Source organism: Myiozetetes cayanensis, unplaced genomic scaffold, assembly GCF_022539395.1.
Source record: "Myiozetetes cayanensis isolate MyiCay16 unplaced genomic scaffold, myiCay2020 scf5-8, whole genome shotgun sequence".
NCBI classification, from domain to species: domain Eukaryota; kingdom Metazoa; phylum Chordata; class Aves; order Passeriformes; family Tyrannidae; genus Myiozetetes; species Myiozetetes cayanensis.
In genome coordinates, this window is record NW_026087742.1 from 116,443,752 (window position 1) to 116,465,558 (window position 21,807).

At 47.6% G+C, this 21,807-nt stretch overlaps 1 protein-coding gene across 6 annotated transcripts in view; it reads right to left on the reverse strand.

Moving 5' to 3' along the window:
• BMP3 (bone morphogenetic protein 3) overlaps positions 1-21,807 on the reverse strand; it is a 90,960-nt gene that overhangs the window by 20,642 nt on the left and 48,511 nt on the right. For 5 of the 6 annotated variants that reach the window (XM_050332834.1, XM_050332839.1, XM_050332837.1 and 2 more), the window contains exon 1: positions 1,510-2,064. The exons of the other annotated variant lie outside the window; for it this stretch is intronic. In XM_050332834.1, the coding sequence (XP_050188791.1) occupies positions 1,510-1,837 (328 nt within the window). In that variant the 5' untranslated portion in view covers positions 1,838-2,064. Of the gene's footprint in view, positions 1-1,509; positions 2,065-21,807 lie in introns of those variants that run through there. 6 annotated transcript variants of the gene reach the window in all.

The following is a 21,807-nucleotide window of genomic DNA, read 5'->3' on the forward strand; positions in this document are numbered from 1 at the left end:
TCAGTAACCACACAAAACGAGTTGCTGCTGCCTATGGCAAGAGAAAGACAACCAACAGTTAAATCTGTTGCAGAAATACTTATTAAAGTGTCAAAAAACTTATAATCAGTTTATTGCTCTGGCTGTTGATCTGTAGAAGTATCAGATGAAGAGGAAGGGCATTAGCGAGCAGTGTGTTTATAGGACTGCTGGCACCCAATGTCAAGTGAGAGTACAAGTCATGTTAGGAAGGCAAGAGGAAGTTCCTCTGTAGGAGCAGCAGCCGGGGAGTCCCAGGTCTCCATCCTCCAAACTCAGAGTATTTATACCTCTAAAGCCGGTTCTGTGGACAGAAATACTTGCAGGACCATGTGATGGACAGCACTTGCAGGGCTGAACCCTAAGACACCAAAGCCACTCAGTGCCTCATGGTATTTGATCTCTCTGCAGAGCTACTTTAGGAAAGACATTGTTGCCTTTGAAAAAGCAGAAGTAATGACCCACAAAGAAACGTAAAGGAAGCCTGGCACCCAGCTCTCTTTCAAAGGAGAGGAAGGAATCAAGGCAGGTCACTAAAATTCCCAGACAACTCTCGGTTTTACTGATAGATGCTTGTTCATGAAAAATCTGCTGCATCAGTCCACTGGTGTAATGCAAAGTAAAGGACTGGCAGATGGGGCTGCGTGTGTGGCATTACAGTTGTCATACACAGTACAAGGTTTTGGCATGCAGTGGATTTGGGAAGGACATCCCAGCAATGGTCACTTTTGGGTTCTGGCAGTTCCATTTAGCCCTTGCAGAGCTCAGATGCACAAATGGAGCACCAAGAGCATCAAGACAGTGAGATCTTCCCTTTTGGCTAGGACACAGCTCTTTTGGAATGCTGATATGTTAAACATCCCCCTCCCCCGTTATGAAAAATGATTTTACCTTTTTGCCAATCTATCTGGGCACGTCAGTCTGTAATCACAGAGATATCTAAGCGCCACTGCCAAAGATGCCAAGATGCAGTATTTACCATGCTCAAATCACGCTCCGACTGAACTCTTCTGTCACTGCCTCTAATTGCCAGTACTATCTCCACTTCTCAACGTTAGAACGCTGCAGATAGTCTGAAGTATCACCAAACCAGGCCCTTGGTTCAACAGAAGCTACACATGCAAAACACCACTAACGGGAGACTGTGGAGACGATATGTTAATAACTCCACCTCCCTCACACTGTACTCGGCAGCGATGCTACATGCAGAGCTGAAGCAGCAAGGTAATAATTAAAGTGACACAACGTAAATAGAATATCTTAAAATACACAACAGTCCTCGCAGGAAGCGATACTTTAATCCTTTCACGTCCTCTTCCCTCCACCGAGCTCCCCGGGCACTACCCCTGCGATGCTCTGACGCGACGTCTGGGGACACGGCACGGCCCCGGCCGAGGCGTGGGGCTGCCCCGTGGCCGAGCGCTGCCCGTCAGGAGCCAAGCCCTGCCCTGCCGGGCCCCCCCTCCTCGCCCGGCCGCGGCGCGAACTCACCTGTCGGCAGCGGGCGGAAGCCGCGCACCGTGTTGCCCCGGGGGAGCGGTGGCCCTACCGGCGGGTGCCGGGTCCCCCGGTACTGCTCGTAGAGCCGCAGCATGTGCTCCGCGACCCTGTCCGCCGCCGGCAGCCGCCCGTGCCGCCGCTGCCCCGGGCCGTCGTCACCTGCGGCCGCCCGGGCGCTGCCGTCCCGCACGTCCCCCGGCGCCGCCCGGCGCCGCAGCCCGACCCGGCACGGCCGCAGCGCGTCGGCCGGCGGCAGGCACAGGCAGCTCCAGCCCAGGCACAGGCACAGGCACAGCACCCAGCCGGCCGGCGCCGCCATCCTGCCCCTCTGCCCCGGCGAGCGGCGCCCGGGACCCCACGGTGCGGCCGGGCGCGCTCGGGGCAGGCGCGGCCCCCGACAGGCGCAGGCGGGGCTGCAGGGAAAGCCGCGGACGGGCTGTCCTTCACTTCTGGGGAAGGAAGAAAAAGGGGAAAAGCGGGGCGGAGGAAAGCGCCTCGGTCTAAACCGGCCGCCTGCCCTCCTTCCCTCCCTTCCCGGTGTGGAGTGAGGGGTTTTATTCTCGCCCGTGCAGGTTGTTGTCGGGGGAGAGGCGGCGGTGCTGCTCCTGGCGCGGCCGGTGCTCGCTCCCCGCTCCCGGTGCAGCCCCGCGCCGTGCAGAGGCGCTCGGTGAGGGTGTAACCGCGGCGATCGCCCCGCCCGCCCTCGCTCCGGCGGGGGCGAAGCGCGGGGAACCGCCACCACGGGGGAGCCCAGCGACAGGACGGAGGGAGGGGAGGCTCTGGAAACTCCGTCCCCCCGGGCGAATGGGGAATGAGGCGGAGGACGTTCGCCTGCCCGCCTCCAGCCAGCCCCTCCCAAAGGCCGTAGAATAACGTGATTGCAATAAAACAAAAATTACGAGTCACACCGCACTCACCCTTCTCCCTTGGAACGTCTCACGGCTTGGTTGGGCGCAGAGCATAGTCCGCCGCGGGCAGATGGAAAGGATGCTTCCCGGGCTGTGCTGGGGTTCTCCCTGCCTCTCCAGAATACCAGGAGTACCAGGTCACGCTCAGTGACCCTCGGCTTCCTCCTCCGTCACCCTCCAACCCGGACGGGGCTAGCATAGGTGTCCCCAGCAGTCTCGAGCCCACAGAAAGGGACATGCACCCAGGGAAATCCTGCACATGAGGACAACTCCACTACAGCAGTGCATAGCAAGGTGTTTCTTAGCTGGGACGATTCCATGTGCCTCCTGCGTTTGCTACCTTTCAGCACCAAAAGGACAGAAATATCTCACTCCCCTTACCAGTGCCACAGCATCACACAACACCCCATCAGGTATGACACCGTCCCTTCCGAAATCCTCTTCTCAACACAAAGGGTGCCTCACCTGTACATCTGGCTGGGAACACAGGGGAGGTAGAAGAGGAGCCTTGTTAAATTGTCACCATTTATAAATGTTTCGGTTTCTGAACCACAGAAGGGAAATAATAAGATTAACCTGCAGATCAGTACATGGAGCTTAGCATATAGTATTTCCAGCATAGGCCATTCACATTTTCAACATGCTACAAAAAGTGTGTCATTATCCAGCCCCAAATACAACACTGCAATATATTCTTCACTGCCCCTCAAATTCCACTGAATTTAGGATCAGTAGCAAGTACTGTTATGAAGTTGTAATAAGACCATCTGTAACTACAAGAGGGAAGTGGCCACCCAGGAAGAGAGAAGATTCCCAACAGCAGAGTAATGATTTTTATATGCTTCTACATTTGAGGACTCAAATACAAACCACTGCAGTAGTGACTCATTTTCATACAGTTCTGAGGCACCAAAGCTGCCATATGCATCTCAAAATATTGTCCACAGATATGCAAGCACACACAACATCAGTATCAATGCTTATAGTACAATTAACTATACTTTTCACTTCCCCATGTAAAAATGTACATTAGTGCAATACAGAAAACAAACTGTCCCAAGTGAACATTCATAATTAAAAGGCGTGATTGAGTTTTTGAACAAAAGTAATAAAACCAATGCAGATCCCTGCAGAAAGAAAACACACTTATTTGAACTGATGGCTACAAAAATCAGCACAAGCAGCAGTCTCTGGCTAATATCCTTGGCCGAACTGTCAATCCCAAAGAAGAATCTTTATGCATCTGAAATACTGGAATTGCCATTTCAAGCTTCATTCATGTTACTTCCCACTGTCAAGAAAAGCAATAATAAAAAGAAACCCCAACCAACAACACACTAGAACTCTTTAAATAAAACAGGCATAACTGAATCCTCTTCTATACCTACAGTGCCAAATAATGTGCTGTAAGAATGTCATGTTTTGCATATCTCCAACACATCTTCCGAGCTGGGGCCTGACTCTTGAGATCAGACCACTGTAAATTGAGAACGACTTAAAAAAAATAAAATAAGTCCTCAGAGACAGCAGGTATCTAACACCATTCTCAAGCAAAGGGGGTTTAGTCAAGAGCTAACCTAAGTTCATCGAAGAAGTTCAAGCACCCCGTGGCTGAGCTTTTATTTAAAATCTTTTAAGTGTTAGCAGAAAGCCCTGTTTACGCAAAATTAAACCCATATTTGGCTCTCAGAGCCTTGCCCCGCCACCTGACTGCAGTTGTTTAAGTTAAGTGTCTAATTTAGAAAGTTAGCCCTATACAACCCTGTTACAGCCAGAGAGGAGAGAGAAAGAGGACTCTAAGTGTGAGGCATAGAGGAAAGAGTGAGTTCTCAGGGCATGAGAAGCCTTCTCCAAATGCCCCTTGTCAGACGGCCGCTGCAGTTTTCTGAGCGTGCCGCACAAGAACACCCTTGCTTTATGGATTGTCCCAGTGAATGGCATGACACTCATTACATGGAATTCTGCAACTCCCAAAGTTTAAAGATATTCCCCTTTCTGCAAGATTTTTAAATGCCGGAGCCCTGCGAGCACACAAACCAAACCAAACCAGAGCACATAGGAAGTTACTCTCCATAGTGAGTGATGGCTGAAAAACTCTCAGACCTGACCTCTGAGGGAACAGTGCTTTTGCACTTCTCTGCTACTCCTTTTCTGTTTCTTCTACAGAAGTGCTGCAAACCACAGTTATCAACATATCTCCTCCCTCCCAGCTACAGCCTGTGCAGCTCCAGGTGGGTCTGCAGACCCTGCTTCCTCCCTGTTGGGCCCAAGCATCTCCACGCTAGCGCAGCTCCATCCCAATCCACCGCGGAGTCTCTGATCGGTGAAGCAACCTGGCCTTTTAATACCTTAGTCACAGGCACACAGCAGGCTTCAATGCAAACAAAGTTTATTTAAATGGTAGGCAAGTCCTGTGCCATTGTCAGCACCAGCCTCACTACCCTCCAGCAGTGCCTTCAAAACTGCTATTTAAAAACTTCCACCAAAAACCTTCCAGGTTTCTAGTTTTTCAGAGCTTGCCACAAAATGTGCAACGTGGTAACTTCATAGTTACTTGTTGGCTTCACACAAGCACTCGGAAGTCCCAGGGAAGAGGAAACCACAAATACTCCTTTTAGGGGAAATGAAATAATTACATATTTGCATAACAAAGTGATATTAGTGAAATCTGTTCAGCATGTGAAGACCAAACTCACTCTTGTGCTATTAGTTGCCTGGCTCTCAGCCTTTGCAGAATTCACTTACCAAAGCAATCTCTGCTGCTGTGGCTCCCACATCCCAACTATTCTGGCTGTCATCTGGAGAATTCCCCACTGCAGCTCTGCCTCGGCTGCCTAGTACCCCCTCTGCACATCTTCTTGGCTGTCTGAGATGGGCTTCTGTGTGCTCTGCTCTGGCAGGGCTCCTCACACTGAGTCTTGAGTCAGTGATGCCAGCAGTATGTTCCCAGCCCCACAAAGTCACCCCACTCTTACCAGGCCCAAAACCCCTGGCTAAGGTGTGTTGTCCTGCCTCCAGTGACCTCATCTCTTCTCCCTGGGCTTGGTCTGCTCCACAGGACCACCGTACTCTGGGACATATCACTCCCCTGCGTCCCTGACACACGTGTTCCGTGTGCACCACCACATACAGCTCGTGGCCCACACAGGAGAACACTGAGCAGCACGTCATCACGCAGTGCATGAACCGTACAACACAGACTGCAGTGCGCCAAGACGGCTCTCCCATTACTGGGAAATGAGGCGATGCGTGCTCCTCGGAATGTCCCCACTCACAGCCCTAGAGACTTACACAGAAAATAGCCTTTTCCTAGGCAGGGCAGGGTGGTAAGCCCATAGCAAATGCCTTTGTGTGCAGCCATTCCCTATGTCCCCTGTGCTGGCTTTGCAGGGCTCACCAGCCAGGTTGGATGTTTGCTCAGGTGGCCAGCAGCAGCCTTCCCACTGGAGGGGCTTTCCAGAAGAATTTCTTCTCTCAGGTCCCAGGATCACATGTTTCTCTCATCACAGAGAACTTGTACTGTGGGATCTGTGTTAATCTGCCTGGAGCTAAGCTGAAATAAAACACACCTCGAGTGAACAACAGCCAAACAACAGGAGCGACGTTCCCCTCCGTGCAAAGCCATGTTCTGCACACACAGCTCGTCTGCACAGCCGCAGTCTGTTCAGCACCTGTGTTTTTGTTTTCCTTGCAGTGGGAATTGTGTCTTGGCCTGCACTGCTTGTCCCTGCCTGCCTTGCAGAGAAGTGCCCAAAGGTTTTAGTCATCTGTAATCTGATTTCTATATGTGGGGAATCAGAGTTAATGCTGCATATTCCCCTACTGCATCTTTCACTGATGGCCAAAAGGAGAACATCTAATGACTTTAGTATTTTAAACTAAATAATAACAACTTTTCTGTGATTCTGCTGGTGGTTGATGATGGAGCTGTTCACCACCAACCTCGTGCTACTTTCCAGCTTCATTCTGTGATCCAAAACAACCACCGCAACAAGAGTTCCCAAAGCTGATGCAAGACCAAAGATCCAGACTCCACACAAAAAGAACAAAACTATGATTGTGGTGGGGTGCTAAAGAAATATAAAGGACTACGAAACATATACAGGCTAATCAAATCTGTAGACCCTAACTTGTGCACACAGTTCAGATGTGCTCGAAAAACACCCACAACTCTCTCCACTGGCCAAAACTCTTGAGATGCCCGATATCGGTTCCCTTCGGGCAGCGTGCAAACACTGTACCTACAGTAAATGTCACAGTTGGTGAGGATACTAAAATCTTCTTTAAGAAGAGAATGGAGACACTTCCATTCACGTAATGTTTACAGAAAGCAATAACTTTGGATTGGACAGTTTGCATTTGTTTTTGCTAAAAAGCCATAGGGCATTAAGAACATGCACAGGAAGCTTTCATGTGGTTATTGGTCCTTGGAACACTTCTCTCCTGATTACCATGTGCTTTGTATGTCCACTTCACTTGTGTCTACTCAGGGCTGAGCAGTGACAAAGTGCTGGGAACAACCCTCAGTGACATTTCAGGAAGATGGAGCGTAACATCATTGAGTTGCTTTTACTCACTGTCTTTGTCTAAGAAAATTAACCTTTCCTACAGAATGCAAGCCAGCCCACAGTAGGGTTTGGGGACAGGTTTCCACTTACAGCAGAGACCAGAGCTTCCTCTAGTTAGTACTGGCAAAGGATTCTAGCACGTAGCTTGGGAGCTCTCATCTGTGCTAGCGGGTACTCGCCTTTGGATGTCAGCAGGCACACAACACCAGGAGGGCAGCTTAGAGCAAAGCACGAGTGGAAAGGAAGCAGGTGGGTTCCCTGAGCAGGCAGCACACCTGTGATTTACTCCATGAATACCATTCCTTTACTGCAGATACTGCAGGTAATGTTCTGTCTCAAATGATGTTCATTGCCCAAGTCAGCAATGATCTGAGGCTTCCAAGTGCTAGGACAGGGTGGCCTGGAGAAGTGACACGAAATGATTCATCACAAGACCTTTCCGTACAAAGGAAGATTAACTGGCATCACACAGGAGAAAAGACTGATACATGGCACCACAATAATCCAAAATAAAGGACAGCACAGTATTACCGAACTGAAATACTGTTTTCTATGTAATCAAACTCCTTGCAGGCCTCTGCTGCAGCACAGGAGATGAGTAGGTTCAGCTTGTAGTACTGAAGAATTTTTCAACCCAAGGTTTATTTCAACACCCTGATTGCTTAGACCTCACCAAGGATGTGGGAAATGCAGCTGCGTATCCATCCTTCACTGCATCTTTTAATTACTGATATAGTTCAGACAGCAGAGCTTGGAAAATGCAGCCGCAAGAGCCAGGAATCGCAGAGTCACTCTAAGCTCATTAGGGTCTGTCTTCTGCCTGCTTCTTCCCACTTAATATTTTAAAGATACCAAGTCTCTTCCAAATAATAGTTTGGGAAGTCTTAGGGAAAGCTTTTCCAAGGAGTTAAACCAGATCGCTCCCTCACTATTAGTTGTGGTTCCTGCAAGTTAGTCATCAAGAAACAGCCTCTGGTCTTTTCAGCCAGGCACAGGCATGGGCTCTCTCTCACAGGGCCTGGGGCTGCACCCTGCCAAGCCTTAGGCACAATCTCTGCTTAGGGAAAGAGGTGGCTCTCCAGAGAAGCCACCTCTTTGTCTACCACGAGGCCAGCTGTGCCTGCAGCAGCCAGCATCACGAGCAAGGCCAGCGCTTACCAGTGCCACACATGAGGAGTTTGCCATCATTTTTGCTAGGATATAGTTGGCAACTGAAGAAAGTACTAGTTATTCCATTTAACCATCCATTAAAAAATCTGGACATAGCGACTTCAGCCACAGCTATTTCCTGGTTGAACTTGGAGGAAGAAGTGGTTCCTCAGACACCTGTGTGTGGCAGTAATCCCAGGCTGCCCTGGCAGCGGCACACAGCTGACGCCTGTATGCCCAGACAGCAAACTCATGGCACGGAGTGTCCTGAATATACTCACCAAACTATGGGACGCTGTAGCCTCATTAGAAATACCCCTTTTGTGCCCGTGACTAACTAGCAGTGCCCAGACCAGCCATCACAATGAAAACCAAAGCCCCGTGTGCAGAGTTGGAAAACGTGCCCGAGTGCCCGGTGCTGGCCACTCGTTGCCCTCAGCGGGCAACGTGTCGTGTTGGGCTCCACGGTGCCACAGCCCTACTCCCTCCACACCTCGCACACTCAGTCACTTAAGGTACACTTGAAATAGACAGTGCAACTAATCACAGGATGTAACCCCGGGACCTGCTGAGCTCCCTTGGAGTGAGTGAACATACGGGGAACTGCTGCAAAATCATTCCCTCTATTTTCAGGGAATCAGCAAGAGGAGAAGGATCGATGCCGTTTAGGTCCCACTGCCTTCTGCATCTGTCTGTACATCGTAACACTGTCTTCACGCGTAAACAACTGTGAATCATTCCTGATTCCCAAACTGCACGCAGAAGATTCAATCCAAATCACATTCCATACAAGCAATTGGCCAATTTCTGGTTTGTGAGAGATTTTTTTTCCTTCTCTTCCATTCTTTCTAGAGTTAATATGGGGAGGGCAGGTTAGGTTTTTCCCCAAGTTACAACTTTTTCTCCCCTAAGATTTTAATGATTTGTAGTTTCCATTTCATAATTTCAAATGTATATGGTTAGTTTGTTCAAAGCTATGATAAAGCCCCCCTTTCCTCTGAAGAGACTTTCGATCCTTCTTACAAAATCAAAGTTGGAATTGAAAAAAAGGAGAGAAATTAAAAGTGAAAAGTAATATTTGCTGCATTTAAATACAAGCCAGATGTGGAACCATACCTTTCTAAATTAAACATTTACAGAGTTGGCAGCAATGAATTTTTCTGCTCACACATGGAAATGCTGAGTCTGAATCTACTCTCCTTCCTACCTAGGCATCTCTCCGAAACTTGCTCCCATTTCATCCCTAAGGATTATCTCCCAGACTCCTGCACGGCCACTTCTGATGTCAGCACAGTGGCCTCACTTCACCTCCAAAGTATGTGAAGACTATTACAAAAATCACGGTTGTCAAATGTGAGACAGTAACATGCATAATCAGGAGCCTATTGGGTGATTGACAGAGCCACAAATACTAAAAGGACCTACAGTGTAGGTACCGAAAAATCTTCCAAAATCAGGGCACGCTATCTGTGAGTGCGGACATCGAGTCTCATACATGGGGAACACCGTTATACAAGCAAAGGACTCTGAATTACATGTAAATGGTGAGAAGATGCTTTTCCCCATATGGCTCCAGCCACATATCTAGAGCAACAGCAGCCTTCCCTGGTCTCAGTCTCATCGGGCTGCCATCTTCACCCCTTCGCCACCCATTTCTCCAAAGTCTCAGCAGTGACTGGCCTGGTACGATCAGTATCTTGGTCAGTCAACACAGAACTCAGCCGCAACCAAAGGCCCAAGTGGTTTTGTAAACATTAAGTATGATGACAAAGAACCGAAAAAAACCACTTCTACTTTTTGTAAACTATACAACAAAGTGCTGCCCTCCTCCTCACAGTGTTCTAGCTCTTGTCTAAGAGATCCCATGCAATTTATCAGCCACAGCAATGTCATTACAAAACTGGGATATTGAAGAGGGGTATTTTTTTCTCAACCTTGAATTCTTTCACAATACAGTATTACAAGCAACATGGTAATCCCTGCAAATTAGGGGCTTGAGTCTGTACAGTCCTCTCCAAGACCCAAGAGTTCACATTTTGAAAACTCATGTTGGTTTGACCTTCTTCCTGAAATAAGGTTTGGACTCTACTCATGCATAGCCTACATGCATAGCATCTGATCATTAGGGATGCCAATAAGCCTCTGATTTGCAGGCATTCTACACTACTGACTGCTCTTGAGCTAGTTGGGGCAGCTGGAGAGCCACATACCAAATTGGTGATTGATGGGGCCCACCTACGTCCAGCAAGAGTGAGGTACCATGGGGTTTCCCTTCCAGAGCCTACTGCAACCTTCACACCTGCAGGGCCCCTGGAGAAAGGGTCAACTTTGTAACCTCCAACACAAGCACAAACTCCTGTTACATTTGCAAAAAAAAGATAACAAAATGGAAAATGCCACAACCAACAGCCTTTTTTTCTCTAAACCCCCTGCAGATCCTGCACCCTGGAAGTTGGTAGACCATAATCACAGCTGTCACCAGGCACTCGCTGCCTGTTGCACGTAACCTACTCCAACCTCTGCCTGCTGTCACTAATTAACTTACAGGCACCCACTGAGCAGCTCATCCTTTCCAGAGGTTTTGGGCTGAATACTGGGCTTACCACCAGGCCTGCACACAGGTTGCTGGCTGCTCCAGAGGCACAGTTGGAGTTTGATTTGGGTCCCACCACCCACGCTTTCTTCCCTCTCGGCTCTGGTCTAGGTGAATACGCCAGCAGCAAAGCTCCCCTGTACGCTGCTCTTAAATCCACGAGGTACAGAGTACAGCAGGGAAGAGAAAAGTTGCCTCATGCCCCATGTTTGGGAACGCGGTTGCTGACCACTATTTGTCCTACAGGTCGTTCAGACGAATACGTGGCATCTCTGAATACACCCGAGAATACGACAGGAGGGAACTCCAACCCCAGGTAACGACTGCATGGTCACCTACTCGCAGCGAACAAACCACAGCTGAATGACCAGAGGAGAAGAGCAGAACCAAACGGGATGGTTCTTGTGATAACAGCGCCCAACACGCTGCTCCAAGCGCCTGCATGTCCCGATGGGCTCCTGTTGCAGACGGGTGCAGTGCCGCGCAGGTCCGCCTGCCGGACCGCTCGCGCTCAGCTCCATGTGCGCCAGGCCAGAACCCAACCAGTTTCATTGCTGAGGAGATAAACGGGGAGGGGGCCAGACCATTAGGTCAGGGGAAAACCTAGGACTCGGGAGCTGCAGTAAATGGCTCCTTACTTGACTCTGTTTTAGAAAAGAACGTGCCCATGAGGAAGAATAAATGAAAACACTGCGACCACAAGCCAAGTGTGAGGACAAAATGCTACATAGTGCACAGTATCAAAATGACCACATATAGCACACTGCCACGGAAAACTAATAAATCAGGCAGGAGTTCACACAAAACTGAAACAGTACAATTCCACCACAAGAGCTTCCCTTCATCCCCCTTCACTAGAAGAGTCGCTCCAAGTACATTCGATCAGACAAGAAGGGAACCCAAGCTTTGCTTTTTGCTGTGCTGCTTCATTCAGAGAACTTTTTTTTGGTATGGTTCCATAAAGTGAACATTCTCCATTTTCTTTGAACAAATTGTACTACACTTGTTTCTCATCAGATGACATAAATTAGCTGAGAGGGAATGGATTCAATTACAGTCCAGATTCCAGATCTCTTGAGAACTGACTGCCTAACACATTCCTTTCATTTAATAAACTGGAACCAAATGAGGATTGTATCATATAAATAATACTCCCTCGATAGAGCAATGCAATAAAATGGCAAAAATACTCAGAGGAACTGCGTAGATCAAATACAAGAGCCTCTGATATTACCCTCTGGATTTAGAGTATGAACATCACATAAACTTAATTGTTCAGTATTTTTACTTTGTATTGTGAACAAGAATTTGATTCAAAGGCTATAACTTAATACCAAGTTTCATATCTTCGGACAGCCTCAGAAAGCCAAGGGAAAAATGTGTTGCAGCCAAGTATGGATTTCCACATTGAAAAGATAATTTGATAGCTCTGTACACCATACGAACCTCTCCTGAAAAATCCAAGATTTATAGTCTCCCAAGTGACTCAGAGTAAGGGCTTCTCAACGCTCCGAGCGAGGCAGTTTCCCACAGACATCCCATTCGCAAACAGCATTTTGAAGGAGCTGGGTAGAAAACAGAGGCAGAGAGCAACAACACCAGGGTGAGGGATGCTTGTTAGAAGTACAATTACCTGCAAGAAAACACGTTTTAGATCACTGAAGAATGGCTGAAGACAGTTTTGATGACAGCCCAGGCAATTACAACTTTTCTAGTCCTCCAGCCTTATTTAACCTGGCATGCAACTACAAATCCAGGATCCAGCAGGGGCACCTCACATCTAACACTCAATCCAAGAAACAGGATGGGTTTACCTACGCAATAAAAAGGTTTTCAGGGGACACGGAAAGTTCTCTGCAACAAGAATCCTTAACTCAGTACAGTGCTAGCCCAAGCCTTTCTTCCTGGGCTTCTTCACACCTGTCCCTCCATCTGTCCTCAGCAACTACAGCAAACAAGCTGTCCTGGAACTTTGTCTGAACTTCCCTTTATGTTCAGCAGGAAGGTTCAAATGTAGTTTTGCACATGCCACATTCCAGTTATAAAACCCCAGATACAGGAGATAATCTACACCCACTTCCCTCCACTTTTTTACCGAAGAGGTCAAGTGAACCACCACCTGAAGCTACATTCTATCTCACGTGCCGAGATGTTCGTGAAGTTTGCAGTGTGCCTCAGTTTTAACACAAGGAGCAGAAAAAGAGGTTGAAGCATACATTGAATGAGATGTTTTCAACCCGGAGCAACCAGGACTAAGCACATCTACTGGATACAATAAGGTTATTGCCTGTCGAATGTGACAACAGTGACTTAAAAAGGCTTCTTTGGATGCGAGTAACTAATAAAGTCCTAATATATAGAAAGGACAAATTAAGCGAAGCATTCACAATGTTATGCTCACTCCTATTCTTAACTGAGTCACGAACAGCAACTGTCTGTTCACCCCTGTGATTTAAAAGCACAAAATCAGGATTTTTGCTTCCCATCTCAGGTGTGCTGAGAGATTTCAGTCTCTTCCTGCTGACTGACCCATGAACAAAGCACCCAGACCCCTCAAGAGCTCCCTTGGCCCCTTCAACCCTTGGCCCTGCTTTTGGGCTCTGTAACACACACACTTGGGTTTGACAGAACAGGCTTGGCAGTGATTTGCTTTACAGAAACCACTCTCAGAAAATGAAGAAAACACAGTAACTCCTTCTTACCCGACACCTTGTCATTGGGAGACTGACTGTGCGTGATGCCGCAGGCAGCTGTTAACAGTTCTTACACTGCAACCCATGGGAAGAGGTAACTCCCACAAGGATGTACTTTGGAAGGGTTTTCCCACAGGTCCCAGGTTGTATCTGCCATGCACACAGTCCTCAAACACTCTAATGCCCTGGGAGACCTGTTTTTAAGCAAGGGTGGTTTGTTTGCCCATCTGCAATGCTACAGTCCATGCACTGACCGCCAGACAAATGTAGAAAGAGGGAGAACACTAATTTATTTGGGATGCATGTCTGCAGACAAAGCTATACTTACTCCATGTAATATTTGCTGCAGATTTTTTTTTTGTTTTTGTTTTTGGTTTTTTTTTTTTCAGAGAGATGTTGACTGGGAGCTGCTTACTGCCCATCTCCGCTCCATGCCCCTGACCAGAGAACACAGAAGGCTTTGCCAGCCCTTTCTCTTGAACACAACCCCTGTACTGCTTCGGTCTTACCAGCTAATGAGTTCCAGAGAAAAATCCGATAATTTAAATATAAGCAAACAAACAGCAGAGCAAAATCTGTGCCCAGAAGCAATGCTGACTAAGGCGAGGTGGCTGAACAGAGATAGGTTGGCAGAAGGCAATTCTTTATCTCACACTACCACCACTCAAAAAGCAAAAAGGACCAGCAGACAGAAAGGTTGTTGCAGTCTGGGATCCACAGAAAAAACCCTAAAGGTGGAGAGCAGAGGTCACTAGGCAGATGAGGTATAACAGTACCTGTTAGCTGCACACATTTGTTTTTACTCAACTGAAATCGAGTGATACTTCTTTTTTGGAACATGGGGAAATGGAAACAATACCACATGGAACTCTTTCAACAAACATTTTTTATTTTAACAGCAGCAGCTTTCTAGAGTGTAATGGTTTATCTGGCAAGCCTTTGTTATACCTGAGACATGTTTCCTTTTCCAATTTCACATTTAATTCCATCAAAACACGTGTTACTCATTTTGCAATTTTGTCCCCTCAGTGCTGTTGATGGGAAGGGCCAGAAGAATCTCCTGCAGTACATGTGACCATCCTGAAATACAAATCTCCTCCTTATCCTCAACACTCCCCATCTGGAACAACTGATTGATGCATCTGCAGAGCCAGGTACAGGCAGATACAAGGCCAGGACTGAAGTAAGACCGTTCCCAGTACACAGCAAGGGCACTGCATGCTGCATCTGCAGTTAGATACAATCCCAGGGGTATGTCGTACATCTGAGAGGGATTCACAACCGTAAATGAATGCCTTGACTCACAAAGTGTGACCTGATCATTGAGAAAAGCTGCAGATGTTACAGTGCCGCTTGCAGTGTCAAACAGAAGGTTACCACGCAAGGCTCTTCTGCTTACAAAATCAACGTCCTAAAAAAACTGTCCAGATATGTTCAGCTATAAATCATCATGAAACTCAGGCAAGCATATCAACTACCACAACATTGCCTTACAGTGTCCAAGAGAGCAACCAGACTACCCAAAGTGGCACATGTTACAGGTACACTTCTGAGGCGTCCTCCTCAACACTTAAAGGCCTTTGATCCTTCTCATCCATCAACACCACGTCTCTTCTTTCCTCACCCATGATTCATTTCTAGTCACCTGGAAGCATTCACTAATGCAACTATGAGTTGGATAAATTTTCTTTAGTTCTTCCAAACTTTTTGCCCCTGAGAAGACTTGTACAAATTTGCACTCTTTCCTCCCAAAACAATAAAGCTGTTGACAGAAAAGTAACGGACAGAATAAAAATACCATAAACCCCATGAACAGGGAAATCCTCTCCTAAAAGTCTCCTCATTACTCTTCTGATTTGTCTCTAGCACAATGAATTCTATTAAGTGGAGAGTTTGTGCTTTACATCCACCCCTGAGTTTTCAGGAATTTATATGGCATGAGGTGAAAACGCTTTTGTTTGAGATGGGGTTGGAAAGGGACGTGTACATAGAGTTTTTGGGCCTAACAACTGAACCTATTTACAACTGAAGTGACTTATACTTACCACAACTTAAAGCAAAGCAGAGTAGAAGAGAACCGTTGAGTTGGAAGGGAGCTGCGACCTCAGTTCTTGAGCAGGTACAGCATCATTGTGTTTCACTACCAAAAACTGCAACATTGGTTCTTTATCTTATCTGGGTATACAGAGCTTAGTTTGCATCCTGTTTGTTTGAGTTACATCCCTTAGCTAATTATCTAGGACTTCTCTAAGATTATATTGTTCCTTATTTGGGCATTCCGGAGTACTGTGAGTAATGCTGCTATTTCTCCTATCAGACAGCTCTTTTCACATGGACAATATCATAGGTGGGCACCCAGGCAAACAAGCACAGTTGGGCTGAAAGGACAGGTGTAAACACATTACCGGTGGAAATACACGTTTAATGAGTAATTTGATTTCATTGCACCGTGTTCGGCCTTATTTGCCACCTGCACATCAGGTTCCATATCACAGAAATACCACTGGGTAACAGCAGTCAGAGACAGGACCTTGCCTTGATATCTATAATCCAGATACTCTGACCATGTCTGCTGTCCATGCAGGAATGAAGTGCTGAGCTGCTCTTGTGGCTCACCAGAGCTAACGCAGCACTAAGTAAGGGTATATGGGTGGGGATGTGCCTTCTGCTAAGTTTGGTTTGGGTGAGGGAGGTGAGCTATGGCAGAAATATGCTGTCTCTTGAGCAGCCAGTGAGCCTGCAGCGCGAGACACAGGTTGCAGTGGAGCCTGCTTGGTTTAACAGCTCCCTGTGCTTGCCAGTGTGGGCCCGGGTAGATTCCAGAAACACAGGCACCGAGACGCATCCACACGCAGTAATCCAGCAGAGCTTCTGGAACTTGGGAAGCAACGTTTGTGGGAAAGAATGGCTAGCCAAGAAGCAGATGTTCTAGCTTTTCAACTCTTCAGAAAAAGAAAAATAAAAAAGGAAAACAAAATTTTAGAAACAAGATTACCCTTCAGAAGAAGAACTGTTTGCTGTGCATGAAGCTCTGCGGACTGTGAATTTGCCTATCTATGTAAACAGGGCGTTGCCTCAGTTTGAAAACAATCTTCTGGTTGAGAACAGCTTGTGGAGAGCACGAGTTTAGATTAATTCTGTTAGCATTAAAATAGAGGAGCTTATTAAAAACAGAAACGCACACAGAATTTACCCAGAATTTACTCAGACAAGAAGTCAGCGTTGGCAGCAAGAAGGCAGCCTCTGCCTTTGGGTGCAGCTAACAGGGAGCAGAGGAGTGATGGCTCTCCAGGTCAGTGAGGGGGAGGTGCTGCAGGCAATGATCTAAGTAGAATAAAGAGACATGAGGAGGAAAGAAGCAGAAATATGAAGGCAGTTGTCTGTATATAAGGAAACATGGGGGGGAGAAGAAAAGGAAGTCAACAAGAAAGGAGCAAGAAAATATAAAAATAACAAGTGGAGGACTCTCTACTCCCCCTGAGTTTAAGTGTAGGAATTGGGAGAGGGGAGTTACTTTTTAATTAAGACCTATCAAAAAAGAGACCTGCACATGCCTCCTGGGACCTTTTTGGGATGGAAGCTTTTCTCTACAGCCACTGAGGAACTACAAGCCTTTTAGTAAACTCAGAAACACAAAGTCAAAGCAAATCACAGCACACAAAGAGAGACAGCCGAGGGCAGAGCAGCCCAGAATGCCTCATGGAGCTGCTGTCTCAGCCAACATGCACTCACCTGAATGACCAGAACCTCCTGAACCACATTTCCTATGGAGGAGACAGCCAAGACAGTGACTCCACTGAGCCTAGTTGTGTGTCACAACGGGACACAGCTAGCACCAGCTGATCACCAAGATCCCATGGGAGGCAAAGGGTAGAACCAGGGCTTCCAGCTGCTCAGGATGGCACTTTTATGCCTGCTACACCAACTGAGTTCCTGTGTGCTTCTTTCAAATCCCTCTGCCAAGCCCCAAGTACCATTTTTCCATGGTGTCCAGCCGAGAGGCAGGATGATGGATTTAGGGGACATGGGGCCATTGCAGCCATCAGGTTTTTGGACTACCTCTTCCCTGTGAGCCCAGGATGTGCTGTGGGTCAGACTGCAGAAGTTACTGCAAGTGAAGCTGAATGTACTCAGTTCCCTGATTGAGCACAGTCAGTTCCCAGTTCACGCAGGTTTGCAATGACAGGTTTGCCACTGGCCCATGGGACTGTAGGAAATGGCTGTGCACTACCTGTTTCACTGAAAACATACACTGCTATTTATCCTGCCAAAACATACGCAAGCTCTGTAATTATTAGACAGGTAAACCACTAACACGAATCAGCAAAAGATGCCAGCCTGGAAAGAATGTGAAGAGAAATGCATACTTTTTTTCCAGGAATGTCAACTTTCAAAAGTTCATAAATGTTGCTTAAGGGTTTTGGGGTGGGGTGTTTTTCAACTTGCTCTCCTGTACCTGCCCTGTCAGAAGGGCATCAAGTATTTTCCCTAGCAAGCACCTCATTTATGAATCTCTCAGTAGAGAGGCATGAGAATTGAACAATAAAGGTATGCCCAAGGTGAGTGAAAGGGACTGCTCAAAGCCTGCCCAAGTATCGTACCAATCGGATTTCCACGGACAAGCCTCCTGCGACATCGGCAGGATTGTACAGAGGCCTCCTGTTTTGCATCCTGGTCATCCTTGTTCTTCCTCTGACACAAAAGAAAACAAATCATATATTCCCTATTAACCAGTCAAAAAACTTTTCAGGGCCCCAGGCCTGCCCCACTCAACTTCCTGCGCAGCCACGCATGCCTGAGTGGACATCCAGTCTGGAGCAGGCTCGCCAGTGTGCCGGGTCCTGTGGGATGGACAATCCCACAGTGTTCAGGTGCTGCAGGTGTCTGGGACTGCCGGCCACCAGCATTCATGCCCAGCCTGTGTGCGCAGGGAGGCCAGCCAGGCCACCACTAACAGCTCCACAAAAACGGGTCAGGGAAAGGAAAATAAAGCCTGTGCAGCGGAACCTTGGGGCTGGGGCTCTGCTGGCAGGGCCTGGTCCCACTCCTCTGCAGGTGCCACTGAAACACTGCTGCTTGTTTGGCTTGGCAGCCACAGGACATGCATGGCAGGGAGGCAGCTGCAGGCAGATGTGTGGTGTTTCTATTTCACCTCGCACCGCAAGAACGCTGCCTCTGCCCAGTTCTGAGGGCTTGGCTTTTCACAAGTCCATCTATACAACTCACTTTCCAGTGGAGAAAAATTATTGTAAAAATAGTAAGAGAAAAATTATTGTAAAAATAGTAAAGTAGTAATTTGTGTATCTTTGAACTGGGAGGGAGTTTGGTTTTTTGTTCTCGCTTTAAAAATGGGTCAAAAACAAGGGGGGAATGCCGCGAGGCGAACAGATTCCCCTGCTCACGCTGCTCGGTGAGCAGGGGCTCCTCAGCCTGGCACTGACGGGACTCTGACTGGGGAAGCGCATCCTCCCCAGATCAGGGTTTTGCCTCAGAAGATGTGGAGTCTGTCTCGGCCAGCAAATTTACAAACACTCAGCATTATTTTGTTCTCAACAGACATAACCTGTGCTAATTCCAAGACGTCCCACTGCCTTGGCAAACACAATGTTTTGACAACGTCAGTTTCAGCCACTGAGGCAAACCACGGGGCCAGGGCTCTGCTGGACACTCCCACTCTTTGGCAACAGTGCCCAGAGTGATCGACATGGAGAGACCGTTCTCTAGGCCAGTCCTCCCTAAGGAGACATGTGCACACAACTCTGGTTTCAGAAGTCAGACTACCTGGCTACGTGGGAACCAACAAACAGCCTAAAACAGCAACGAGTTGTTCAGATTTTAAGAGTTTTCCTCTGGAACAGCAGGGACTGAAATGAGCAAGTCACCTCCTGCACACTGGGGTCGCCGGCACTTCCACAATAACAACTTCAAGGCAGTGATCCTGCCGACACACGTTTGCTTTTCCGAAGCCTCCCTCCCTGTACCCCTCCCTGGCCTCTAGGGCAGCTGCAAAGCTGGCTGTGCCTGCCAGGTGCAGAGGGGCCAGCTGGTGCTAGCAGCTACAGCCAAGTTCTTCTCCAAAAGGAGCAGAGCAAGCTCTTTCCCCCACTTCATTCACACCAAGGTATAATTGGGCAGAGTTTACTAAATGTCTCCTCTTGTTTTGATGCCAGTTCTGATGGAACCTAGGACAACCAACAGGAATCAACCCACACACCAAGAACGTACTCTGACCCAAAACCCCAGAGAGCTGAACTCCATGTACAATGACAGCTGCTAGTAGCTGCTGTGGGCTTCACAAACATTTCCTCAGCGATCACACATCAACTCTCCTTATAACCAAGTTATGAGACCTGAAGGACGATGGCAAAAATTTGTGCCAGACAGAACAGACACTCACTGATGGCTCAAGGTTTATAGACCCAGTTAAAAAACAGTTTTACTCAGGTCAGTCAAAACATAACTAAGATCCCTGGCCCTGGACAGACTCACAAAATGAACAAGCAGCTCAAATCCCCACCGGAGTCCTCAAACTTCCACAAAAGAGGGAAAAAAAACCCCAAAATTAACTAAAAGGAGAAAGACAGGAAAGGAAGTAAAAGCAAAGCAAAGCACAAGTGTCTTGCTTTTAACGTACAAAAGTTTTAAAGGCTTTGATCATAAAAGAGTGTACTCATTTTTCCTGTCACTGGGTACAGAAGCCAGTTGAGCTGTTGATTTTGAAATCGTACTTAAAAATATGGCTTGATGTCTACCTAACTATGCATGACCTGCTGTGGGGGTAAGACTCCTCAAAGACACCTCGCTACAGGGTTTTCCCTGACCAGGGGGCAGGTCAAGCCTGACCCACGCTGTGGCTCTTGTCCTGCACCTGCAGCACCACCCTGTAGCCATGCTGCTTCTCCCAGAGGACAAAAGGGACTGCAATCCTCACAGCCTCTGTCTCCTTTTTTTTTTTTTTATTTAGGGAGAGACTTTTTAAAACAACCCACCTGTTTAAAGAACACTCTTTCCTGGTATTTGCAAAGCTTATTTGAACAGATTGGACTGCAATGAATGTCATGCCTCCAACCACTGAACTGAACGAGTCGTTCCCAGACTTCTTGTTTTTTTCCTTTTTAAAATATCTCTTTACCAAAACATCCATAAAATCCGCTTAGCAGCCTTAAGGCCTGAACCTCAGCTGTATTCCCTGTGTGTACTCAACACTGGCACTGCTGGAAGAGCCCAGGGAGAAGTTTTCACTCTTGCATCGGATTGGTTACAGATTTGTTCCCCAATTCAGGGAAGGGGGATGGGCCAGGGACCACGAGCTCGCGCTTCTGCACAGATGTGGGCAAGGGTAGGAGTGGCAGGGAGCTTTCACTAATAACCCCTGGCAAGTTGCAGAAGCTGTTTGTAGATCTTCATTACTAAATACCAAATTTAACACCTAAAGAAGTGGCACACTGGGCATCCAGTGCATTTTTCCTGCTGTTTCCCTTGGGAAGAGCGTCCCAATTTCACTCTGCTCTCAGCAGGTGAGGAAGGCACCTGCAAGCAAAGCAGTTTTCAAGGAAGTTAATTTCTCCCTTAGCATTCCTTCTAAGATTCTGAGTTACCTATATTCATAAAATAGACTTCACTTACTTTCAGCACCACTGAAATGCCCCTGCTTCTGTCGTGGCAGGAGAGAAATCCACCCATCCATCCAAAGGAGTACGAGGAAAGGGTCAGAAGGGAGAGTACCCCACAGAGGGCACAACCACAGTACCAACCATTAACAAAACCAGAAGGCAGAACCGGGACTAAAAAAAGCAGCCTAAACTGACCAATGACCCCAAAAGCTGACGTTGAAAACAAACAAACAAAACAAAAACCAAGGAAAAAACCTCTGATTTTGGAAGACGGCAGTCTGACTCCTTAATTGAACCTGCAGAATGGATGCCCTTCCGCACATGGGTAGGACAGCACATGGCAACCTTGTGTCTTAGACCTGTGGGTTTTTTTGAAAGAGGATTTTAATTACTCCAGGAACAATTCCTCATGTGGTAAAAGCAGCCCAAGCTGCACTTGTTTTGCCAAACTCCCACTCCGGCCCAGGCAGGCACAAGTGCCCTGTCCCTCCTGCCACACCTGGAACGCCCCATGAACAAATCTACCAGCACAATCAGAGGTCAGAGATCCCTGCCCATGTAATTGCAGGGTGGTGCCACTGTGCAGATGGCTTCATGCAAGGCTCTGGCAGCCCACAGCTATCCAGAAGAATCCGGCAGCAAATGTGGTTGGAAGGGGTGGGAAAAAAAAAAAGTTTGCCCTAAATTTGACAGAACTGCCCATAAATAACCATAGGGAATTTGTCAAGCACATCTTTGCTGAAATTCCTCTTCAAATAGCACGTC